This window comes from Melitaea cinxia, chromosome 10, assembly GCF_905220565.1.
Source record: "Melitaea cinxia chromosome 10, ilMelCinx1.1, whole genome shotgun sequence".
Classification (NCBI taxonomy): Eukaryota; Metazoa; Arthropoda; class Insecta; order Lepidoptera; family Nymphalidae; genus Melitaea; species Melitaea cinxia.
This window is the reverse complement of record NC_059403.1, coordinates 9,280,831-9,306,223: the sequence shown is the minus strand read 5'-3', so window position 1 is coordinate 9,306,223 and position 25,393 is coordinate 9,280,831. Positions and strand designations below refer to the sequence as shown.

At 35.8% G+C, this 25,393-nt stretch overlaps 1 protein-coding gene across 1 annotated transcript in view; it reads left to right on the top strand.

Annotated features, from left to right (window-relative positions):
* Nucleotides 1-24,272, top strand: part of LOC123657013 (lysophospholipid acyltransferase 6) — a 30,178-nt gene extending 5,906 nt beyond the window's left edge. Inside the window, exons 4-10 of the mRNA XM_045592617.1 lie at nt 494-585; nt 1,949-2,190; nt 3,097-3,229; nt 20,171-20,391; nt 21,615-21,815; nt 22,338-22,489; nt 23,267-24,272. Of these exons, the coding sequence (XP_045448573.1) occupies nt 494-585; nt 1,949-2,190; nt 3,097-3,229; nt 20,171-20,391; nt 21,615-21,815; nt 22,338-22,489; nt 23,267-23,447 (1,222 nt within the window). The 3' untranslated portion in view covers nt 23,448-24,272. The remainder of the gene's footprint in view (nt 1-493; nt 586-1,948; nt 2,191-3,096; nt 3,230-20,170; nt 20,392-21,614; nt 21,816-22,337; nt 22,490-23,266) is intronic.
* Nucleotides 24,273-25,393: the final 1,121 nt, after the last annotated feature.

The following is a 25,393-nucleotide window of genomic DNA, read 5'->3' as shown; positions in this document are numbered from 1 at the left end:
TGTATTTTAATACAATATAACACAATATATAATTATTATATATTATAATCATATATATATATATATATATATATATATATATATATATAATCATATATGCAATGTAAGTTATATCTTATATATAAAATTCTCGTGTCACAGTGTTAGGGCTGAAACTGTCTTGACCGATTCTTGAAAATTTTGGTGCATAATTAATAATTCTGAGAATCGGTTGTAAATTATTTTTTAAACCCCTAAGTTGTAAGGTTGACCCACCACAAAATATTTTTTGTTTTTTTTTTCATTTTTCTGGCATTTTTTTAAATTTTTATTTTATTATGATTTGGCATTAAAAATACATACAACCCTAAACTGTCACCCTTTTACCACCAACCCCTATTTTTTAAATAGCGTTTAACGGTAAAACAACGTTTGCCGGGTAAGCTAGTACTTAGATACATATAAAGCTCAGCTTGTATGGTAATGTATGGTAATATTTTTATTTCATTTTCAGTATAATTCTGGCTGCCTCAATGCTCTATTTATCATGTCTCCATTTGCATCGACAAATATACCACACAGCGAATTATAGTTTAGATATTACAGGTTTAGTATATTTTATTATTTCCGCATGGCCATGTAGGTGCTATTATTGTGTTAATTATGCTTTTACTAAACTGTGTCCTATAACCAATGGTTGTCTGGAAGAGATAGCTCTTCTTGCAATAATAGCGACCGCCTTTGTGGACCACTCTTTATTTGTACTTAATATTTCTTTTTTGATTTGTCGTGTACAGTTAAGAGTTAAATTATGATTATATGTAATTGGTTGGTGTTTGGTTTATAATAGGCGTTCATTATTAGATAATTATATTAGAACTGCATTTTTAAAAATGTCGTCAATCTTCTATAATATAAAAATGAGTCGCTGAATGTGTTGCTAAGCGCAAAACTCGAGAACGGTTGGACCGATTTCGCTAATTCTTTTTTAAAATATTCCTTGAAGTACGAGGATGGTTCTTACTGAGAGAAAAATTCTAAAAAATATAATAAAATTAAAGAATCGACTGTTAGGCGATACGAAGTTCGCCGGGTCAGCTAGTATTTTAATAAATAAAACTATGTTACTTTGATTGTGCTAGATTGGTCGTAAATAACTGGATTTTTACTGTATTGAAAGGTAATAATTATACATACATAAAAAGTGTTTAAATAGTATTTCCATATAAGTAAATTACAACTAATGACCACTTTTATTATATTCATTGTTGTTATAATTGTGTTCGTGAGATGTCGATCAAAGTTTAGTGGGACCACAAGACAAGCATCAACTTTCGATTAAAATAAGAATCATCAAAATCGGTTCACCCAGTAAAGAGTTATGAGGTATAATACAACATCAATTAAGTACGTATTATTAGATATAGTTTGAAAAGAACTGGTCAGATCTTGATTAAATTTAAATGGGACCACGCGACAAGTCACCTTTCGATTAAAAAAGGCATCATCAAAATCGGTCCACCCAGAAAAAAAAATCCTTAAGTAACATACATAAAAAATAGTCGCATTGAGAACCTCCTCCATTTTTGAAGTCGGGTAAAACACGTGCCATTATTGCCAGCTAATTAAACAGCCAATAATGACACACACTACAACGTATGTTTCTAAAATGATCACTTATGACTAGGTTTGTATGACGAACGCTTCAAAGCAGTTCTAATGTAGTCATTAAAGATTTATTTTGTTCATACATAATTATGTAAACGGCTTATGATGAAATAATTACGAATCGTTCAACTTTAGAACATAAGTAGGTAATGTCAGTATAAAATTATAGATGAAAAGACTTAATAAAAAATTAGCGATAAGGAAACATTGACATTATTAAAATTGCGCTTAAGAAAGCGCAGTTTTAATAATGATTCGCAGTACAAAAATGTGTGATATTAATAAAATATTTTTATTACAGGTCCTCTAATGGTAATCACTCAAAGGGTCACATCTTTAGCATATTCGTTACAAGATAGTTACACGAAAAAGGAAGTAAATGCAAATACGAGTAAGAATTCTGACAGCGAATGTAGAATCGAAAAGATACCGTCTCCCCTAGAATACTTCGCTTACACTTTAGCATTCCAAACGTTAATGTGTGGACCAGTCGTGTTTTATTCAGATTACATTAGCTTCATTGAAGGTGATCAACTTAACAAAGTAAGTGACATACTTTATTTTCCTCATTGATATTTTTATTTGTGGGCCGTACAGGTGTTTTCCGTGGTTTGGGTGTTTGTGCAGTCCTAGTGGGGTCTCCCCACCGTGCCTCGGAGAGCACGTTAAGCCGTCGGTCCCGGTTGTTATCATGCACACCTCATAGCGATCGTTACTCATAGTAGGGAATATATCCTCCAACCCGCATTGGAGCAGCGTGGTGGATTAAGCTCTGCTCCTTCTTCTGCATGGGGAAAGAGGCCTATGCCCAGCAGTGGGATATTACAGGCTGAAGCGATAGTTAAATTTTAACAAGGTCAACAGTGATTTTAAATGTTTTCGTGAAGCACTAACAAAAACATATACCTACTAACTGTGATTACAAAACTTTATATAAATATCTCATTCTTTTATTGTTAGGGAAACGCAATTAACAATAAAATTGTCGAACTATTATTATAAATGCCAATAAAATTGTGATCTTTTAGTCCTAGTTACACTTTGTTTGCTAGATGAAAAGATGTATTTTCTTCACCGAAATTAATGGGAAATAATGAAAACTTACATTTATTTCAATTAATATAAGTAAAGCGAAAAAAATTATATTTAAATTATTTATTCAAAGATATAAAAACTTGATTTTATAATTGTCCATTGTTTTCCTTATTTCCCTATATTATTTTAAGTTTTATCATTTACAAAAGGAAAAATTACTTTATTACGAAATCGTATTGACTATAATCGTAATCGTATTATTGAAATACGATTTAGCAATAAAGGTGTTTATGAAATATTTAAAAACATATGAAATTAATGATGGATGAAAGTAACTAAAGGACTTACTAAACGATGTATTTTGCTTAAAGCTAACTAATCAGCAATTAGTAGTAAAACAGTATATCTTTTTAGGAAGACGAAGGTAAAGTAATCGAAAACGATCCGTCACCTCGTCTGGCTGTCCTATACAAGGTCGCTGGATCTGTGGCTGCAGCTTTACTGTACTTGTCTCTGGCGGAGAAATATCCCATAAGTGTACTAGAAGGTAAGCTTACTTTTGTTCAGTAACTAATATGGTAGCTTTGCCCTGTGGTTTTCCCTTGTATCTTCTTTCGAGCCGATATCCGATTTCACGAGGAGATGGTTGTGAATTGGATTATATTTTTTTTATCTGTGTTACCTCATAACTAACTGACTAGCCCGATGACACAGTTTACAGTGACCCTGCTTTCTGCTCCAGAGCTTGTGGGTTCGATTCCCGACTCGAGTCTATTATTATTTTAATATGCATTTATTGACATTTAACAAAAGCATTAAGTTGTTACCTTTTGAACACACGACCGTGTGTGTATGTTATAGATATTTTTTATTTGTAACTTTTTAGTGGGCTGACCGATTTCGACGTTTTTTTTTATCAATCGAAAGGTAGTGCTTGTCATGTAGCCCCTTTCAAATTCAATCGACATCTGACGAGTACTTTTTGAGTTGTATCTATTAATGCGTATTTACTTGATGTTGTATTATACCTCATAACTTTTTCGGTTTAAAGAAATTTATTTCTCATAAGAACTCACAGTCCACTTATAATGAGATACAAAGTTAAAAATAATAACACAATAAAGTAAAGTTACCTCTAGAGTATTAGAAGTTACAGTGTGTACATACATATTTCTTAAGCTTATTTTTAAATGTATTCACGTTATCGCATTCTTTAATATCGGCCGGCAATCTATTGAACAGCTGTGCTCCTTCGAACAATATGGTTTTTTTACCGTAATTAGTGCGTACGCTGATAAGCTCAAGTTTGTTCTTATTTCTCAAATTATGTGACATTGTTTTTTTCTTTAGTTGTATATTAGTTTGAATCGATTTAGTTGTAATGTTTTTGATAAGAATACAAGTATAATAAATATATAGCTGTCTAATATTTAATAATTTGGTTTTTTCGTATAAGGTTTTTGTAGGAGTTAGGTGGTGATAATGGAATAGAATTTTAATTATTTTATTTTGGACTCTTTGAAGTGAATTTAAATTAGTTACCGCTGCTGAACCCCATACCTCAATTAAATATTCTAAATGTGATTTGACTAGCGAGTTATAAATAATAGTGCGCACTTTGCTTGGAATACAGTTTGTTACTTTCCGTAATGCATGATAAATTTTACTGGGTTTTAATCGATTTATTTTATTTTATGGTTCCTACGTTGTATTACTGATCGATGTAATTAAAGTCGGTTTTTGTCGTTTTGCGAGCAAACACAATTATTTTTTATAATGAAGGGGGTAAACGAGCGGCCGATACCATTTTATTTTAAATGTGTACGTCGCCCATGGATATGCAAATATCGCCGGCCTTTAAGCAAAAAATATCTTATGGAAAACCTCAGGAGGAAAGTCATTTGTACCTACGCAGAAAAAATGACCGAGAAGACCACCATATTGAATTAAAGTCATGCAAATAGGTGTTGATTATATCTAGTCCTAGGGCGAAGGGTGCGGTGGTAAAAACATGAAATATCGAAGAGTTCTTCAAATAACTCCTATTATGTATACAGAAGGTAAAAAATATACAGAGAGATAATGTTTCTCCTTACATTTAAAGGTCCACCAAGGGTTTAAAGGTCTAAGTTGGGATCGTCGACAACGCAAACCGTCTGGCGTTTAGTGGAGTCAAATTGTTGGAGTTGATATTGGGGAGCACCTACCTAAAGGTTCGCACAGTATCCCATACGGGAACTGTTCTGAATTTTGTAAAACAGAAGCCGATGTTCCGATATAAAGTATCGTCCCGTCCTGCTCAGAACTCCCTAACTTTTTTCCAACCACTAGCTTTACTTTCCAAGTGATCCCAGAATCGTTATCGTAATCGTCTTCGTTCGTTATTTATCCCAAGGATCCCATTACTTTTATTAATATTCAATAAGACATTCTGAAAACTCGACACTATAATACAAGAGGTCTCCTTTAAGAAGAAATACGCATACGGTGTCTACGAATTGGACGAAACTACGCCAGTCCCATTAGGAGACCTGCTTGCTCCAAGGTGGTCTCGATTTGGGACATTATTGTAAATTATCCCCCACACCCACCCAATGTATATTAACCGACCAGTGTAAAAGGCATCGTTCGTACTGTCGTCAGCATAGCAACGAATATTGCTGGTTTGCAAAATATCATTAATAAGCAGAATAAACACTCCAGCGTTAACGGACATGGTTCGCCGGTCAACAAGAAACCTGATTACCCAAGTGCATTATCCCTCGAGGAGTTTCGCCATATCTAAGATTTCTGCCATAATTTTTCCCTTACTTTCATTGGCAGTTGCCCAGCAAGTGCTCATCAGTCAATGCTGTGCGATCCTTTACCATCCCACTACTGAGCATAGACTTCTTTCTCAATCGGAATCTCCATTAGGATCATCTCTAAAGAAACGGAGTTTAATCCACAACGCTGCTCCACTACGGGTTTGCGGATATATTCCCTCATAAAAGTAATGACATGTCAGGTGTCTGTTATATCGACCGTACCCGACAGTTTAAAGATTTCTCCTAGGCACAGTTGAAAAATCCACAAAGATATACACCGGAAAAATATTCATACAAATGGGTACAAATACTCATCCCGAGCGGGAGTCAAACTTATGACGGCCGGTGTCCTACGCGCACTACTAAAACAGAACAGTTTTTTCATTAAAATATAATTAAATAACATAGTAAGGTATCATGATTCCGTATCATAAAATAAAATCATTTCGCCAATGTAGAGAACTTGTTGTGCGTTATAATTAATATCTGGGTAGTATATAGCTACCTCTTCCAAATGAAACAAAATAATATTATTACATTGGAAAAATACCAAATAAATGATTATTAATTTTATTAAAAATATCACTGCCGTATGTGCAAAAAGTTTCTCACATTTAGCCTTAAATTATTTATGTACTAAAAATAGTATTTTGCAGAATTAAAATTAATGAACATTATTTTCATGTATATAATTGTAATAATTAAAACATACGAGTATGTTTTAATTATTAATTGTTATTTATTTATTATGTTGTTATTTATTTATTATATTATTATTATTCTTAGGCTTAATGGCTTTCAGTTGTGCCAGGGGGCACTGTCGATTTCGCCAGTGTCACGTGGGTTAGAAAAGACACGAAGGAGAATGATCAGTGTGGTTGAGATTGTAAACTACAGATTGATTATTGCAGACAGAAAAAAAAATAGTCAGGCTTATGTTGTTAAACCACAACCTGAAACAACAGACAGTAACATTAAAAGTACATCTCTTTAATTATTAAAATATCGCCGTAAATGTACGTATTTTGAATAATATTAAGCGACCAATATATCAACAATGCTTGTCAACCTGTTTTAAAACCTAAGTATTTATATCGAGTTTTAAAGTAAAGCACTTTGATCATTGAAGAATGAGTAATAATCATCGATATAAACACTCCTGAAACAAATAATAAGTGTTTGTAAAATCAGATATCAATGCCAAGTTTATTGGTAGCAAAATGCTAATTTTATTAATGTGTTCTAATACTTACATTCAGAAGTCCGTGTAATTACGTCATACATTATTTACATTAAAGTAGTTCACTTGTTAATTACTATGAATAAGTAAACGATTTTTACGTAAAAAGTAGTTTTAATTGTGTTAATATGTTACCTACTTCGTAGGTACGTATAGTTACTAGCTTTCAATTAGAAACAGTTGATACAAAAATTAATGATTTAATTAAACATTTATAAACACTTTAACTTAAATATTTATTTATAAGAAGTAAGTCCTTAGAATTTTTTAAACAGAAAGGTATAGGCTTATAGAGAAGAGTGCATATGTATGTATATGACATTTTAAATCCACACTCTTCAGGGAGTAGAGTAATAGTACCAAATCAAAGTACATTCTAGATTAAAATTGTAATAGCAAACGAATATAAATTCAGGTCTGTTATGCACAATATTGGAACATATAGATAATATCGAATGAATAATCTTGCAATTTCGACATATAATTATTTCCGACAAAGCCGTGAAGACAGTGAAAAATGCGATGATTCTATAGAAATATGGGGTTTACAGTAACATTTACAGTTATGGTATTTGAAAGTTTTTATGCAATGCTACGTCTGTTCAGCACACTTTTTTATTTCTATTCTTATTTTGCGTCAAATGATCTCTTCCGAGATCTACTACCGCGAGTTGAAGTATCATGCTCGTTCTTCGGATACCCAGACATTTTATGTACAAACGAAACATACCTATGCTTTTATGATCGGTTTTAAACTTATATTTCGTCATAGAGTTACTAATACTTCTAGAATTTCTATCCAAGGTCTCTATTGTTAAAAATAAAATAAAAGAACATCTGCTAACATTCATTTTTCCTTTCCTATAATCATCAGATCTCTTTTACCGTTTGTTCGAGGGACACTGACTCAAACGGTGTCGTGGAATTTTGGTTAGAAATTTTTAGAATATATTTTTGAATACCTAGTTCAACTATAGATTTAAAAAAAAAATTGAAACCGCTACTCCTATTTCCACTCTTAAATACAAGGTATATAAAAAAAGTGGAAACAAACGTATTTAACATAATTATCAGCGTATGCGAGAAGGGTAAAGACACGTTAAAACTATATAATATGTGATTGTTAACATATTCAGCACTCATTATATTGGAACAAAGGTAAAGAATTAAAAAAATGCTTTAAAGAAGAAAAAAACGTACAGATGAAAGATGATGCATGATGCACGAAAAGATGAATGAGTTAATGAGTTGGTGCCTAATGAACTAGCTCTATAAGCGTACTAAGGCAAAAATGACAACAAAGATTGTAAAGTATTAGAGAAAGTAAACTTCAACTAAAAACTAAAGATAATAATTATGTTTGCTCGCAAACGAAAAAAAAAACCGACTTCAATTACATCGACGAGTAATACAACGTAGATTGACGAAAAAATAGTCAAGTAACTACGCGTTATCAAAGATTACTCAAAAAGTAGTTGTCAGATCTTGATAAAATTTATATGTGACCACATAATGAACATCAGCTTTCGATTAAATTAAAAATTATCAAAATCGGTACACCCAGTAAAAAGTAATTGCAGATTTTTGAGAGTTTCCCTCGATTTCTCTAGGATCCCATCATCAGATCCTGGTTTTCTTATCATGGTACCAAACTAGGGATATCCCCTTTCCAACAAAAAAAGAATTATCAAAATCGGTACATCCAGTAGAAAGTTATCCGGTATAATACAACGTAGGTCGACGAAAAAAGCGTCAAGTAAAAACGCATTATTAGATATAAGTAACTCGAAAAGTAGTTGTTAGATCTCAAATTTTAAATGCCTGCAACACAACAGCAAACACACAGCACCTTTTGATTAAAAAAAAATGTCGAAATCGGTCCATCCGGTCAAAAGTTCTGATGTAACATACATCATACATAAAAAAAAAATATACAGTCGAATTGAGAACCTCCTTTTTTGGAAGTCGGTTAAAAAAATAGTCGAATTGAAAACCTCCTCTTTTTTTGGAAGTCGGTTAATGAATATAATGAATATATGGTATATAGAATAGTTTTCCATCGTAATTTACGAGACAAAACTATTCCAAAATTCAAATAATTAACCCTTATGGTTATGACGTCAATAGACATATAAACTTGATCATATAAAAGATCTATACGATCAAATAAACAAATAGTATTACAGTCTTATATCATCACAATTACGTTATGATCAGCTTGTCTATAAGAAGTTAAAAAAATAGGGGTGTGGCTGTGTCATGGACACGGCCATGTGTCGTACGTCAATATGCCTCGTAATGGATATAATATACTAATATTTTATATATAGTGCCTTGACTTAGTCATATGGTATTTTTTATTGCTACCATTCGATTGCTATTGAGAAGCCCTTTCCAACCGTATGCGATCTACGCATTAAAATTTCGCTTTTCGACGCGTATAGTCCGACATATTTGACATTAATATTTTTGGCATTAATTTTTTTATCTTAATACCTTATTATATTCACGGTCACAGTTGTACACTAATGTTTTATATATTACTAGCTTTTGCCCGCGGCTTCGCTCGCGCAGGAAACCTACCTAAAGAAATAGCTAAGAGTACCAAAGACTATTTATTTTTATTTAATGTTATAATGATGTATTTGAAGTTTGAAAACTTATGATTACTTATTTTTTATTAGAGTACACCTACGAAGGTTCAAATTGAATAGTCACCCCATAGTGGTGAAACGGGAGCTCAGAGTTTGTATTGGGAAACAATTTAATTAATTTTATGTCCTGTCCGCTGTCTTACGCCCGGTTTCATAAACGTTTGTATAGGTCTACTAAACGGCTGTTAGATTTAACACTGCTTTCAAATCAATTTGAGTTGCTGAAACGTCATTCACAGCAAAAATAACTAATACTCGATTAGTTTGATTTGACATTCGGTTTGTAACATGTACACAGACTGATTTAAAAAAAGAAATCTAGAAAAAAAAAATTAAACAGAAGGAGTATGAAAATATGATAAAGTAATTAGGTATAATTAAAATAGCTTGTTTTAAATTCTAGTTATTAAGTCATTATAAGTATTTTTTTGGTAGTTCCTATAAATGTATATTTAGATATATATATATATATATATATATATATATATATATATATATGACTGAAAATTAAATAAATTATTTTTTATGACCTTTTCTCTTAAAATCCCTATTATTTATATATTGTTACTAATAAAATTTAAAAACCCACAACACTTAAAATGTGTCAATAATAGAGATGACCGCACAGAAGTGTTTTCATTTATTATTAAACTTTGACCAGTATCTTCTTGGTGATAATAATAGACATCTGTGTAACTTACAACAAAGATCAAATTTTTTTAGTTTAACAAGACCAAAATGTAGAGTTTTATAAGAAAAAACATAAATTACATATATAACATTTAGTTATAAACATGTTTTACATACCTTAAAGAAACAAAATGTAGTTTCACGTAGAAAATAATTGTTTTCCATAAGTTAATTCGCCGATATACACCGATTAGTTGACCGAGTATTTGACAGTCGTTTGATCAATTATTATAGCTTAATGCGCGTTTCAGAAACCCAAAATGGCGGTTAACATACGATTCCAGAAATTTTACAGCTATGTCAACTGATAGTATGCTCAAATTAAGTAGTTTAACCGTGATAATAGCAACTCATTTGTTACATAATAAGAGATTTGACAGATGTTTTGTTAATATTTGCTTTGATCAGCTTTTCGGAAACCGGGCGTTAGACTTCGAAATAACTGCCATTTTCGCAATCAACGTCCCAAAAAACACAAATAACGACACCCATGTCGATTATTAGGTTTATTTACCCCATTTCATCCCCTAAGGGGTTGATTTTCGGAAAATCACGATTTGGGGCCTCGCAGCGAAAAACCTGTTTTGAACTCGATGAACTTTTAAAGTACACAAGAATTTACTGAAATATAATGAGGTTCATTAATAAACTTATAACATAATCACAAATCGGTAATAGTAGATTAGTAGCCAAGGGCTGTAAGGCATCAATTGCAGCAGAACGCAGCGAGGGCGCCTATAGTTCGAGGGTGCAATTGATGCTTACACCCGAGCTAACTATTCTGCTTTATATCTCGAATGTGAGGTATATAAGTATAAAAAAACCGGCATTACAAGAATAAAACATTTTATTTGTTGAAATTTATAGTGAAATGAGAACAATTTTCAAATTTTAAGGACAGGTGTTTTTTGGGTATGTTAATAGTTTGAGATTGTGATATTTGTTGGTCATCGACAAAATCTGACGGGATGAAGCTTTCTTCAGCAGAAGTTGATGGTTGCGGATCATCTCTTGAAAAAGATGTTTCATTTTTGAAAGCTGAATAGTTTTCGTTATTTTGTTGGTAATTTTACTTTTATTTTGTATGGAATCTTCAATGTAACCTTCAACCACCTTGCTGGATTTCCACCCACCGTGCCTTTTTATAGTGGTTAAGTTAGCCCTAGAATCGGCTAAAAGTATAGCCGCTGTTCTCCGGAAGCAATAACCTGTGTACAATTCCGGGTTTGCTAACTTTAAATAACTTGCGATTTGCTTCGGCATACTTCTGATGGTATTTTTTCCAATAACTTGTTTGTAGCACTTGCCTTGGTGGTACTTCAAAAAAAATCGGTTGGTTTTTACATTTTCAGGACGAAGATTTCTGTATTTTTGTACGAACTCAGAGAATTCTTGAGGAACTATAAATGTTCGGTCAATTTTAGTTTTTGTGTTCGGTAGTTTAATTACTAATAACTGACCCTGTTGTTCTATGTTCTCTATTGTTATAGTTGTCAATTCAATACCTCGGCATGCGCCAGTTATACCGAAGATAAGAACTACCTAAAACAAGCGAAATATAAAAATAAGTATGTCTTATAGGATTATAAGAGTATAAAAAATTAATTATGAAGTATTACCATTATATCTAATAAATAAATAATATCCTAATGTCACAATACGTGCTTCTAAGAGGCAGGCGCTGCAATCACCCCCATCAACAACACTATCAGCCAGTGATTTCCGAAACATGTTTCAAGAGTACACACTAAAAATATCTTCTAAAATCGATTCACTGTCTACATCTATTGGCGCCGAACTTAAGTCAGTGAAGGAAGAGATGTCGGATATGAGAAACTCTATGGACTTCATGAACTCTAAGTTTGAATCACTGCTTAAAGAACATGAAGAAACCAAGAAAGTCATGGTCGAACTACAAAAAGAAAATAGTGTGTTGCAGTCGAACGTTAGGGATCTTAATGCGCGTATTAATACCCTCGAACAAAACGCGCGATCTGCCAACGTTGAAATACAATGTGTGCCCGAACGAAAATCAGAAAATTTAGTCCATATGGTGACTCAACTGGGTGCAGTGGTCGGGTGTGTTGTTTCGCAGGAACAAATAGCACATTGTAGTCGTATCGCTAAAACAAAACCCAATAGTTCGAGACCGAAATCGGTTGTAGTTCAGTTCGCTAGCAGGAAAATTCGCGATGAGTTTCTAGCCGCGTCGATAAACTTCAACCGAGGAAAGCCAAAAGAAGAAAAGCTCAACAGCTCACACCTTGGCTTCAGTGGCGAAAAAACTGCGATATACATCGTTGACCATCTGTCCCCCATGAATAAGACGCTACACGCTGCCGCCAGGTCGACTGCCAAAGAGAAGGGCTACAAACACGTATGGGTCAGAAATGGTCGTATTTTTATGAGAAAGACGGATGGCTCCGATTATATACTTGTACGCGATTTAGACTCATTGAATAACCTTAAATAGTTAACGATGCCATTGTTGTTATTTTGCATGAATCTGGCTATGTAATTTTAAAATTCAACTGTTTATCTGTATATTACCAAAATGTTCGAGGCTTACGTACTAAAACTAATATATTCATACAAAGATTACTTTTGTCCAACTATGATATTATTGTATTAACGGAAACTTGGCTTAATAGTAGCATATTGAATTGTGAGCTGTTTGGTGGGGGATACGTCGTTTACAGAAGAGATCGGGAAACAGCTGGCTTTAATAGTAGCAGGGAGGGGGGAGGAGTATTGATCGCTGTAAATAATCGTATCGGTTCTAGAAGGTTACATGAATGGGAAAGTGATTGTGAGGATTTATGGGTACTAGTCAATGGTTCTGTTCCTTTGGCACTGTGTGCGGCGTATCTTCCGCCACCGGCAACCTTATCGATAGCAAAATGCTTTGTGGACAATTTCAACCGAATTTCTGACTTTTATAACTCGCAAATATGTATTTTTGGGGATTTTAACTTGTCAACTTTGAATTGGGCTTCTGTGGGCAATTTGTCGTACCATTTATCACCGCTTTTTCAATGTTTTGTAGATTTTGTTAACTTAAACGGCTTGAAACAATGTAATAACATCACCAATTATATGGGTAGAACTCTTGATTTGGTTTTAACAAGAATGTTATCTTGTAACGTGCGTGAGGCTATTGACGTGTTGTGTCCTATCGATCCACTACACCCTCCTCTTATTGTAGATCTCTCGTCAATTGACTGTCCCAAATTACAGTACAACGATACCAGCAGACCTAACTTTTATAAGGCTAATTATGACTTAATCAACCGTTTTTTGGCTGAAGTTGATTGGGAATCTTTGTTTGATGGGTGTAAGGATGTTAATGGGTTGCTTGTGAAATTCTTAGAAGTTATAAACAAGGCAGTACATGACTTCGTCCCATCAAGCAAACCTAAGACGAATAAGTATCCGCAGTGGTTCAGTAAAGATCTAATTAACCGTCTTAGGGAGAAAAATAAGATCAGGCAAAGATATAAAAAATATAAAAATCCTCTTGATTTAATATCTTTTAAATTGTTAACTCAACGTTGCCATAAACTGGCTTCAGCCAACTATAAGTCGTATTTGCAGAACATAGAGGATGGAATTTCAAAGAATCCAAAATTATTTTGGTCCTACGTCAAAGCTAAGCGTGGTGGTACTGGAGCTATCCCTGCTGTCATGATTGATGGTGATCGTCGAGTGCATTCTGGTAGTGACATTTGTAATGCCTTCGCGACCAGCTTCTCCTCGGTTGCTTCCTGCTCCTGTCCTCCTCTTAGTAATTTTGATAATGAAGATGCTGATGAGTGCTGGACAGGGACATTAGCCTTCTCTAGTGATTGCTTATCGACACTAAGTATATCTCGCAGGCAGATCTATAGAAAATTGGTCACTCTTAATGTATCTAAAGGTGCTGGACATGATCGAAACCCACCATTATTCATCTCTCGTTGCGCTTCAAACTTAGTTGAACCCCTTTTTGTTATCTTTAATTGCTCCCTTACATCAGGAATATTTCCTTCTATCTGGAAAGTAGCGCAGGTCGTCCCTATATTTAAATCTGGAGATGCTGAACTTTTCAGTAACTGCAGGCCTATCTCCATCTTGTGCACCCTAGGAAAAGTTTTTGAGTCTTTGGTCTGTCCTGTACTTCAGAGTTATTTTAGTAAATATTTAAATGAAAACCAGCATGGTTTTGTCAAAGGAAGATCGGTTAACACAAACCTGGTTTTGTACGTGGAAGAAATTACAAAACACATGGATAGCAATAAACAAGTCGACGCTCTGTACACTGACTTCAGCAAGGCCTTTGATAGAGTTCCACACCAACTTATGTTAAAAAAGTTGTCGGCGTACGGTGTTGTTGGTTCTGTCTTGTCTTGGATAGAATCATACCTTTCTGGGCGTATTTTTTATGTAGTAGTCAATGGCTTTACCTCTACACCACGTGACATAAACTCTGGAGTGCCACAGGGATCACATCTCTGTCCAATTCTTTTTAACATCTTTGTGAATGACCTTCCCCACTTCATAAAGCATTCTGTCCCTTCCTTATATGCTGATGACCTTAAGTTATGGAAGGTTATTGACACAGAAGAAGATGTCTCCCTCCTACAAAGTGACCTCAATGCTCTTGTGCGCTGGTGCGGAAGAAATGGTATGGAGCTCAATATCAAGAAATGCCATCACATAAAATTCACGAGAAAATTGTGTCCCATCTCATCGGTCTACTTTATTAACAGTGTGAGTCTAGAAGAAGTTGACGTAGTAAAAGATTTGGGAGTATTTTTGGATGGCAAAATGACTTTTGTTCCGCATATTGAAGGCATGGTTGGAAGAGCTTCCAAGCTATTAGGTTTTTTTATCAGAAACGTCAGGGCATTTAAGCGCTCATCAACCAAAATAGCTCTCTATAATAGTATTGTGAGATCAGTTCTTGAATATGGTAGCGTGGTATGGCGTCCACATTATGCTTGTCACATATTACGTATAGAACGTATTCAAAAGCGGCTGGTTCGGCATTTAGTTCACAATCATTACAGAGACAAGAAGTCACTCTCGTATAATGATATTTTAGAGTCATTGAAAATGCAAAGTTTAAACAGCCGACGTGACTTACTTGATCTCTGTTTTTTCTATAAAATTATGAGAAATTATCTAAGTTGCCCAGCTCTTTTGGAAAAATTTATGTTTAGAATTCCTCTTCGGATGCCTCGGAAGCCGGTTGAGCCACTCTTTCGTCCACTTCGTAGAACAGTTTTGGGTGCAAACTCGCCAATCTCACGAATTTGTATGCTCTATAATAGGTGTGGGGGATCGATTGACGTACACTGCATGTCTCTAACTGGATTTAAAACAGAAATTGCCAATAGGCTGACTTAGTGGTTATTGTAATTATTATTATTATTATTATTATTATTATTATTATCCTGAATGTCACTCCGCCCGCCCAATATATAATAGATACATAATAGATACATATAATAACTACTTATATAAATAATATAGTAAATTTACTTATACTTACATATATAAATATAAGCGGGTGGAGGAATACGCCCCGGCAGGGAGATCAAACGGCCGGGGGTTAGGGCTGTAGGCTGAGAAACCGGCGGACAATCCTAGCCGAGTCAAGTAACACCGCCTTCTGCATCCTGGCTGCGAGCGAACCGTCCCGGATCCCCAGTTGCCTCAGATGGTGAGCGAGGCTAACCGGGATCAAACCGTTGGCAGATATTACGATAGGGATTATTTCAGCAGACCCCACACCCCACATGTCGACAATCTCGTGCGCCAGATCCAGATATTTACGTTTTTTCTCAGTCTCGGCTTTCACGAGGTTCTCGTCATGCGGGACGGTGATGTCCACTAAAAATACCCTCGACCGTGCCCTGTCCATCACCACGATATCAGGCTTGTTCGCCAGTATCGTCCTGTCTGTGGCGATAGGCAGGTCCCAGTAGAGCCGGACTCCGTCGCGTTCGAGTACTGGCACCGGTGAGTATTGGTAATACGGCATCCTCTGTTCCAGGAGACCGTACATAAGAGCAAGCTCTTGGTGGAGAATCTTGGCCACTTGGTTGTGTCTGTGCAAGTACTCAGTATTAGCAAGCGCGGAACAACCCGAAAGCACATGCCTGAGTGACTCACCGGGATGACGACAGGCTCGACAGAAGTCGGGAGTGCCATCCTTCAGGACGTGCTTTCGGTAGTTGTTCGTCTTGACCACCTGATCTTGTATTGCACAGACAAAACCTTCGGTTTCCCCAAAGAGGTCGCCGAATCGCAGCCACTGCACGGAGGCCTTACTGTCCACGTGAGGCGCGTGAAGCGCCTTGTAGAACCGTCCATGCAGTTCCTTCTCCATCCATACGGTCTCCCGGTCAGAGGTGCTCAGTACGACCGGTTTCTGCCAGTTCTCTTTGGCCAAGGCTAGGGGGGTTAGTCCTTTGTCACACATTGAAACGTCGCCATGCAAAGCGCTGTCCCGTCTCGTCTCAAAGTAGGCCCTAAGGCTGCACACCTCGCGGTTATGCATGGTCTTAGCGCTTAACATGCCTCGACCACCACACTTCCGCGGGATGTACAGTCTCATGACCGACGACTTAGGGTGATGCACGCGATGGTACGTCATAGTTGTGCGGACTCTTCTGTCCAGGGCGTCAAGTTCGGTCTGAGTCCATCTGAGTATGCCAAAGGTGTACAAGAGAGTGGGCATGACCCAAGCGTTATAGGCTCGGACCTTGTTGGCTCCAGACAAGTAGCTCCGAAGAACTTTTGTCAGCCGTCCAAAAAAGATTTCACAAACTGCCTGTTTCATGTCCACTTCCTTCACCCCTATGCATTGTGACATGCCCAGATACCGGTAAGATTCAGCTTCGGAAAGGGTCTTGAATGATGTTAATTCGAGACTAAGCTGCGACGATTGAGTCACCTGACCCCTGTCCACATGCACGACCGCACACTTATCCACTCCAAGCTGCATCCTGATGGAACTGCTGAACTCCGTAGTGATTTTCAGCAGTTCCTGCAGGCGTGCAGCGTTAGGTGCCAGCAATTTGAGGTCGTCCATGTAGAGAAGGTGGGAGACTTTAGTACCTCCTCTCCGAAACTGAAAGCCTGTCCCCGAACGCTCCAGCAGGGTGCTTAGAGGGTTCAAGGACAAGCAGAACCATAGCGGACTCAGGCAATCACCCTGGAAAATACCCCTCCGTATCCTGATTGGGTCACCCGCACCCGTCAGTCGCTCGCCCTGGAGACATAGGATCGTGCTCCATTGCCCCATACATACTCCGAGGAAGTCTCGAACTGCCTGGTCAATCTTGTACAGCTCGAGGACCCTCAGGAGCCATGAATGAGGCACCGAGTCGAAAGCCTTTTTGTAGTCGATCCAGGCGGCCGAAAAGTTCCGACGGTTGCGTCTGACAAGCTGGCCCGCCACAGAGTCGATGAGAAGGAGCTCCTTTGTACCGCGACCGCCTCCACGACATCCGTTCTGAGCTGCAGACAAGATATTAAACTCACCAATATGTCGTGAGATCTTACAGCTCAGAACGGACGTCAGTGTCTTGTAGATGGAGGTCAGACACGTTATGGGGCGGTAGTTGGTGGGATCTGCGGTGTTGGTGGACTTTGGAGCTAAGTGAGTGATCCCGGTAGTGAAAAGGTTCGGGAGTGTCTTCCGATCTATTGCCTCTTGGTATTGTCGAGCCAAGGTCGCATGGCAGACCGAGAGCCCTTTCAGCCAGTAGTGATGCAGACCGTCGGCCCCCGGACTTTTCCAGTTCGGAGCCCGCCGGACCGCGCCACTGACGTCCTCCGTAGAGATGGCGATTGGGTTCATCGGTTCGATTTTAGCACATGCGTCCTGAACCGCCGCAATCCAAGGGCCCTCCTCGTGCTCCACCTCCCCTGACCATATGTTGCGCCAGAAGGCGACGAGGTCAACCGTACTCGGTTTTAGGGAAGCAGAGCCCGATATCGGGTTCTCCAGCTTTCTATAGAACCTTTTCTGATCACTCACGAAGAGGCGATTTTGTCGAAAGCGCTCAACTCTCTCAGAGTACCTGCGAATGCGCTTTCCCCATGCCGCGATTCTCTGCTTCAGGCCGTCGATGCGCTCCGTTAGTTTATCGGCTATGTCAGGCTGATCGAGGCTGATGCCTAGCCCGTTGAAGGCCATTCTAACAGAGCGCACAATCCTTGGCCTTGTGTTGCCCGACCTGAAAGCTAGCAGCCTACCAATGAGGGCCCTGGCCAGGTTGATACGGCGTTCTATTCTCCTCTTCCAGGCTGGTACTACGTTATTATTATTATTATTATTATTTTGATTATTAGTCTTGGTGTTTAGCACATAATTTAGTTTCTAAGAAATTTTCTTTTGTATACATAATATAAAAAGCATGTGGAGTATACCTGTAACTGGTTGTGCAATTAGCACAAATAAATTAAATATTATACTGAAGATGTAAGTAACATTGTAACAATCGTTGGTGTACCAAATAAATAAATAAATAAATAAATAAATTATATGATTATTATTTTACGTACCTTTACAGCTAAATATATGTCATCAGGGGCTTCATTTACAAATGTTTTCTCGTCTTGCGCCGTAAAAACCTTTGACTTTTTACTACCCAGTGTACCCAGCAGATCGTCTTTTTAGAAAATATGATAATTTTGAATAGTTCTTGATATTGATGTCGTGTTTAGTACTCATAGTTGCTTTTAACCTTGAATAATTCTTTTTTTTTCTTTTTTTTTGTGGGTAGGCGTGAAATAACCGACAACGTAAAATTTTGCTCTCGGTATTTTATTTAGTTAAATATTTTATTTTAAGTATATAATTGAACAATATTTATGCTTAGCTAGTTTTTAGTGCCTACCAGCTTGATAGATTCCTTTAATTTTTCACTAGTCATCTACTTATCGTACTTCTCAACATAATGGAGTCAGTTAAGGATACTTTGTCTACCATGGCTAACATGTTTAAAGCTAGCATGAGTGAGTTCCAACAGGAGTTAAATCGATCTTCATCACCATCCACAACTGCCTCCCTATCTGCAGAATTCAAAATTTTTAAAAACTTTGTCTTGGTGGCATTATCTACCCTTCAACGCCAGGTAGAATTTCTAGCAAGAGATATGGATAACCTGGAAATGAAGAGAAGAAGAAAAATGTTACTTTTGCATGGGATTGAGGAGGAAAAATCTGAAGACACCAATGCTCGTGTCACCTCTATATTATAGCGACACATTTGGACTTGCCTAATTTTGCTACTTCAAGTATCAAATTCTCACACCGACTTGGCAAACCCTCAGCCAATAAGAACAGGCCGATTGTCGTGAAGTTCTCTGATGCCGGCGTCCGAGACAGAGTTTGGTTTGCTAAAACTAAGTTGAAAGGCACTGGTGTTACGCAATCAGAATTTCTCACAAAGACACGGCATGACTTATTCCTTGCAGCACGACAACATTTTGGCGTCGGAAAGTGTTGGACTAAGGAGGGTCGAATTTATGTGATGGCTCCGGATCACTCACGACGCCAGGTTGAAAATCCTTCGGATCTCGATTCCATTAGCAACTCACCTTCAAAAATGCAAGACAAAGGTGAAACGACCTCAAAATGCGTGGACAAGACTACTTCTACACGAACGAAGAGAATTGCTAAGAAATAATTCTAATAATACTTACTTTGTTTATCTTATGAGACATCTCATAATAGTAAATTTATTTACATAATAATTTTGTTTTATTATTTGGTAGTACTTGTCACGTTTGTCTTTTGGATATAATTATGTATATAGTATACATAAATCATATAATTATATAAATTACTAAGTATTAGGTTTTAGTATAGTATTAAATTGTTAAAGTGGTGTTTAAAATAGGTATTTATAATTCACGTTTGTCATTTGGATATGATTATATATATAATATACATAAATCATATAATTATATAAATTACTATTAGGTTTTAGCATACTATTATATTTTAAAATGCGGTTGTAGGTGAACTTGTGGAAAAGATGATTAGACTAGTTTTGAAAATTACACCTGAATTACAGTCGTTAATGTGAAGGTTTGTTACAGAGTTACAAGATCCAACGTCTGAAGTTTCTAGAACGTGGTCCGCTTTATACCTCTTGTGGTATGCGTATCTGTCTACCCTCGTGGTGAGGTGCAAGTACTATCACGCCTGGTTGTTGTCTGAAGCGATATGTAACAATTCGGGGATGGGCTTCAATGGCTATGATAATAACGGTTCTCCGAAATGGGATAAGATGTCCAATATAGATGTTTTTGGATTCGAGGTAAGTCTTTATTTCTGTACCTCCTGTGAAAATCATCATTTTACAGAAGAGTAAAAACAAGGTTTCATAAAATTCTTGTTCATAAAGTAAGTGCTAGGTTGAATTTTAGTATCTTCTTTTGTAGAATAAAACACCTACCTGAATTATACCAATTTATGCAACTAGATTACACGTTCAAAGAGATATAAATCCCTTTGAACGTGTAATCTAGTTACATCAGTATTCATGAAAAATGTACTGAAAATTAAATTTGAAATTCACTGATATAGCAATTAAATCACAAAGCACAAAAAAAAAAAGGTTGAACAATATAAAAAGAGTATACTCTACTTATAACACTTATCATAGGGGTACAAATTTGTACGATATGAATAATTTCAATGATATCAACTTTTGATCTCATAAGTGGAGAAATTGGTTTCTTTTCGTGGAACGTTTTAACTACTCTAATAAGAAAAACTTTTTAGGAGGTTACAATACAAAGTTATATTTATTTCTGAAGATGTAACTTTCCTCAGAATATAGTGGTTTAGAAATGTTATGGTTATGAAAAATTACATTTAGATAAATATCTTGACAACAATGAATATTATTTTTAAAAAAAACAATTGTACCTAATATATTGATAAAATTTTTCTTCCCTTGCTATTTATTATTTCGGTTTTTGGTGTATAATAAAGTGTATTATTATTATTTGTGATCTTCTGTAAGGCCGAGGTGCTACCCCAGCCGGGCTGCGCCATATTTTGAGCAGGAAATTTCCTGCTGCGCCCTACCTCCGATAAACTAGTACCTCACCTAACAGACAAGTTAGCTATTTATTCAGACGACCGTGTGTGATACATTTGCATCATCATTCATCATTACAGCCTATACAGTCCACTGCTGGACATAGGCCTCCACAAGTTTACGCCAAAAATAACGTGAACTCATGTGTTTTGCCCATATTCACCACGCTGGGCAGGCGGGTTGGTGACCGCAGTATACTGGCTTTGTCGCACCGAAGACGCTGCTGCCCGTCTTCAGCCTGTGTATTTCAAAGCCAGCAGTTGGATGGTTATCCCGCCATCGGTCGGCTTCTTAAGTTCCAAGGTGGTTGTGGAACCTTGTTATCCCTTAGTCGCCTCTTACGACACCCACGGGAAGAGAGGGGGTGGCTAAATTCTTTAGTGCCGTAGCCACACAGCACATTTGCATACGTTAGCTATAACCCGCTGCCGCAGTTCGCGCAGAACTTCCGCGCGGCGGTGGCGAGCTGGAACAAGAACACGAACGCGTGGCTGCGCTGCGCGGCGTACGAGCGCGGCGGCGCGGCGGGGCGCACGGCGCGCGTGTACGCGTTGTCGGCGCTGTGGCACGGCTTCCACCCCGGCTACTACCTCACCTTCTTCGCGGGCGGCCTCTTCACCGTCGCCGCTAAGAAGGTGACTGCTGTGTCGTCTCACTACGATGTATACGTCTATTTGGAATTTCTATACAAGTAATTAATACGAGTCCACAGCTCCACAATCTCTGTCGTCGCAATGATGTTTATATGTAGAGTTATTATTTAAAATCAAAATACTATAATTTACTTCAATATAATTGGCACGAACGATACGGTAATAATTATTACTCGAAATTCGAAATATAAATATTTTTGTAGTTTAAGATGGCGGATAAATGCGAGACTAACTAAATTCAGTGCACTATGACTGAACATTTTCTTACAACACTGCTGAGAGCAGTATTATTTAACCGCGATTATCTGATACGAAGGTTGCGATACTTCCCCAGGTGGGCTGCTCCAGTTTTTGAGCAAGAAATATCCTTCTGTGCGTAAAACCTATTTAGAGCAGTAGTTTTTTTTTGCCCACTATTATTTGATACATTATTTTTGTACCTAAATTGAAAGTCTTTACTTTATATTATGTGAATTCGTTTGCAATGTAAGCTTTATTTTTCAGATACGCGCATTTGCACGTCCGATGTTCTTAAAAAGTCGCCCGAAGAAACTTCTTTACGACGCACTAACATTTATAACCACTAGGGTTGCGATGACGTACACGACCGTCCCCTTTGTGCTGTTACATCTGTCGCCCAGTCTCGCGTTTTATGGGTTTGTACCTTTTAGAAGAACTTAGCTAACAATACAAACTATGAAACTATGACATTTTTACGAGACTTATTATTAGCATATGACATCCTTTTTGTTTTATATTCAAGGGTGGCAAGCATGCGGCCCACGGTTGATGGTAAGCGGTTACCGTAGCCTATAAACGTTTAGTGGTTTTCTGGGTTTGCACCAGAAGCATCGCAAGCGTGTTTGACTTTACTCTCTCCCAGTAACGTATTTTAAGATTCAGCGCCCCGGACCAATAGTTTGCTGCCGCAGAAATTAAGAAAAAAAGGCAAAAGCACGTATATATAACGGTTGGCTTTTCGGAAAAAACAAATTGATTAATATCTTTTTTTTTGCTGGGCCGACTATTTCGTAAAGAATTCGAGTAAAAGTAAAAAGGAACATGTCCGAAATATATTTCGACCTTTATTTCTGACCTTTTTTTAGATACAAATCGATTGTACCAAATACCAGGTTGTTCCTGCTATGCCCTGCTTCAATTATCTCAAGGGTTTTTTATTATATCTAAAATAAGACAAGCACATAGCGATTTTTTTTTTAAACGTCAAGTATCAAATATATTTGTACAATTTTCCAGGTTAATACTTGATTACATTTTTTAAGTAGCTAAATAGGCCGCTTTTATTTCATAATAGAGGCGTATGTCGTTATGCGTTATGTAAAATAAAAATATATACAAATAGCATTGTCTATTAAACCAAACTTAATTTCGTTGTCATTTAAAGATTAATTGTTAGCATTTTTATGTTTTAGGAAATTTTACTACTCCCTACATTTCATTGCTTTGGGAGCAATGTTTTTACCAGCTAAGACGAAATCACAGGTGCCTTCTCTAAACTCTTCAGAGCTTCTTATCACGTCTTCCAAGTTCACAAAAGATATTCCAGCTAGTGGAAAAAATATAGAAGCAAATGGAAAACTAAAAATATCTTAACTTTGACAAAACTCTTGCAGTGTTATTACAAATATGTGGTTATGTTTAAAATATCAATACAATAAGCATTTATGTATGGGCACAAGAAGGAGCATTAAGTATTCATTATTATTTCTATAACAGACAACTATTTATAATGTTGTTATTCAATTAATAATTAATAATTTAGTTTTTCTTTAATAACTAGTAAGACAACAAATATATTTATTTTATTGCTGAAATTTCTAGAAGTTTATTGCAGTTGAATAGTTTATGTTCATGTGTTTGTTATTTATTTTATTTTATCATTAGTTTAATTATGTAGTGAAACTATAACTAACTACCAATTACTACCTTATTTGCAGTATTTTCTATGGTTGTCTCAGATAAACAATTTAATATAAGTTACATATTTAAAACCGCAGTTTAGGTCCCGCTGTGCTGCCTATTTAAAGATATTTACTATGGTTTATATTTTTGTTAGAAATTATCAATAATGACTTGCATTGGTTTAATGAAAGTAAAATCTAACAAATACTAGCAAGTGAATGTTTTGTTTATGAAGGATTTCCTACAAACAAACCAAACATGTCAAATTACCACTTTTGACACTTGTAAAATTAATTAAACTATTTTATTTCAACTTTTTAAATGTTTATGAAGTTATGATAATGAAAAAAAAGGTTTTAAATTTTGTGACAAGCTTAAAAATACAGAATACAGACAAATAAGACTGTGAAACTTGCTTAAGTAATAAAACGACATTTAGTTCCTGTATTTAGAACCCTACAATCAATCATTCCCCAGTAAATAAATACTATAAATTATATTTACAAGAGCCATTGACATGGATTTTTTTATTTAAATTTCATTAATTTTGAAATAATGTTAGATGCTATATTATGTAAATTTAAGTTACCTTTAATCAATAAATCTAAGTAATTACTAATTATTTATATGTGTGGATGTGCATTTAATTATTAAATCAATTACAGTAACCCATAAAACATCTTGAATAGGTTTTATATGTATATATATAGCAAAATTCATTTTTAAAATTGTTCCTAACACACATTAATTTCAACAGACTATACTAAAAAATTTGAAAACAAAAACTTATTACTACAAAAAAAAAAAAAAAAAACAAATATATAATAATCCATAGAACTATATTTTTTTGATATCAATAGAAATATATTTTTTTAACCTTTACTACTAAGACCGTTGTTACTACATATACATGTATACCGCACAGAGATTTGGGTAACAATTAATAAACAGTTAAGTTTAAAAATGATCTTATTTATTTTGGTTCGGATAATCGGGTTATTTCTTGTTATTAATTTTAGAAGCAATTAAGGTTATATTAGTAATATTAGTAATATTATCCACCAATAGTTATATTGTTGAAGTAAAACTTCTTTACACACGCTTGACTTGGGAAGTCAGCTGGTGAATGCGTAACGAGAGTGTTACGAAAACTATGATGTGGCGAGGCGAACGGAAGTTGAAAGGGCGATATAAGTTAAATGGAGCTAAAGAAGTTTTACTTCAGTTGTGTGGTCACTCGTCGGTCAAAGAACACTCGTTTTTTTACTACTATTTTACAATTTTAAAGATAAATTACTATTAATGCATTTTCATTGGTATATTGTTACCTCGTACAGATGGCTATTATTTTTTCAAGAACAAATAAACATTCTATTCTACATAGTTGAACAAGATTGTTTGTGATTTATATGAATTAATATTAAAGCAAAATATTCATTCAATATGCAAGCAATGTAAAATATTCCATTTTAGTTACTGTTCTTAATGCTACTTTATAAAGTATTTCGGTAAATTTACTATTTTACCATAAATATAAGTATGAATTAAAACATTACACCAATATTATTGTTACCAAGCAAAGAAAAATACTAAAACAATGTACAATTATATAAGACGCTATATTATAAATAAAAAAT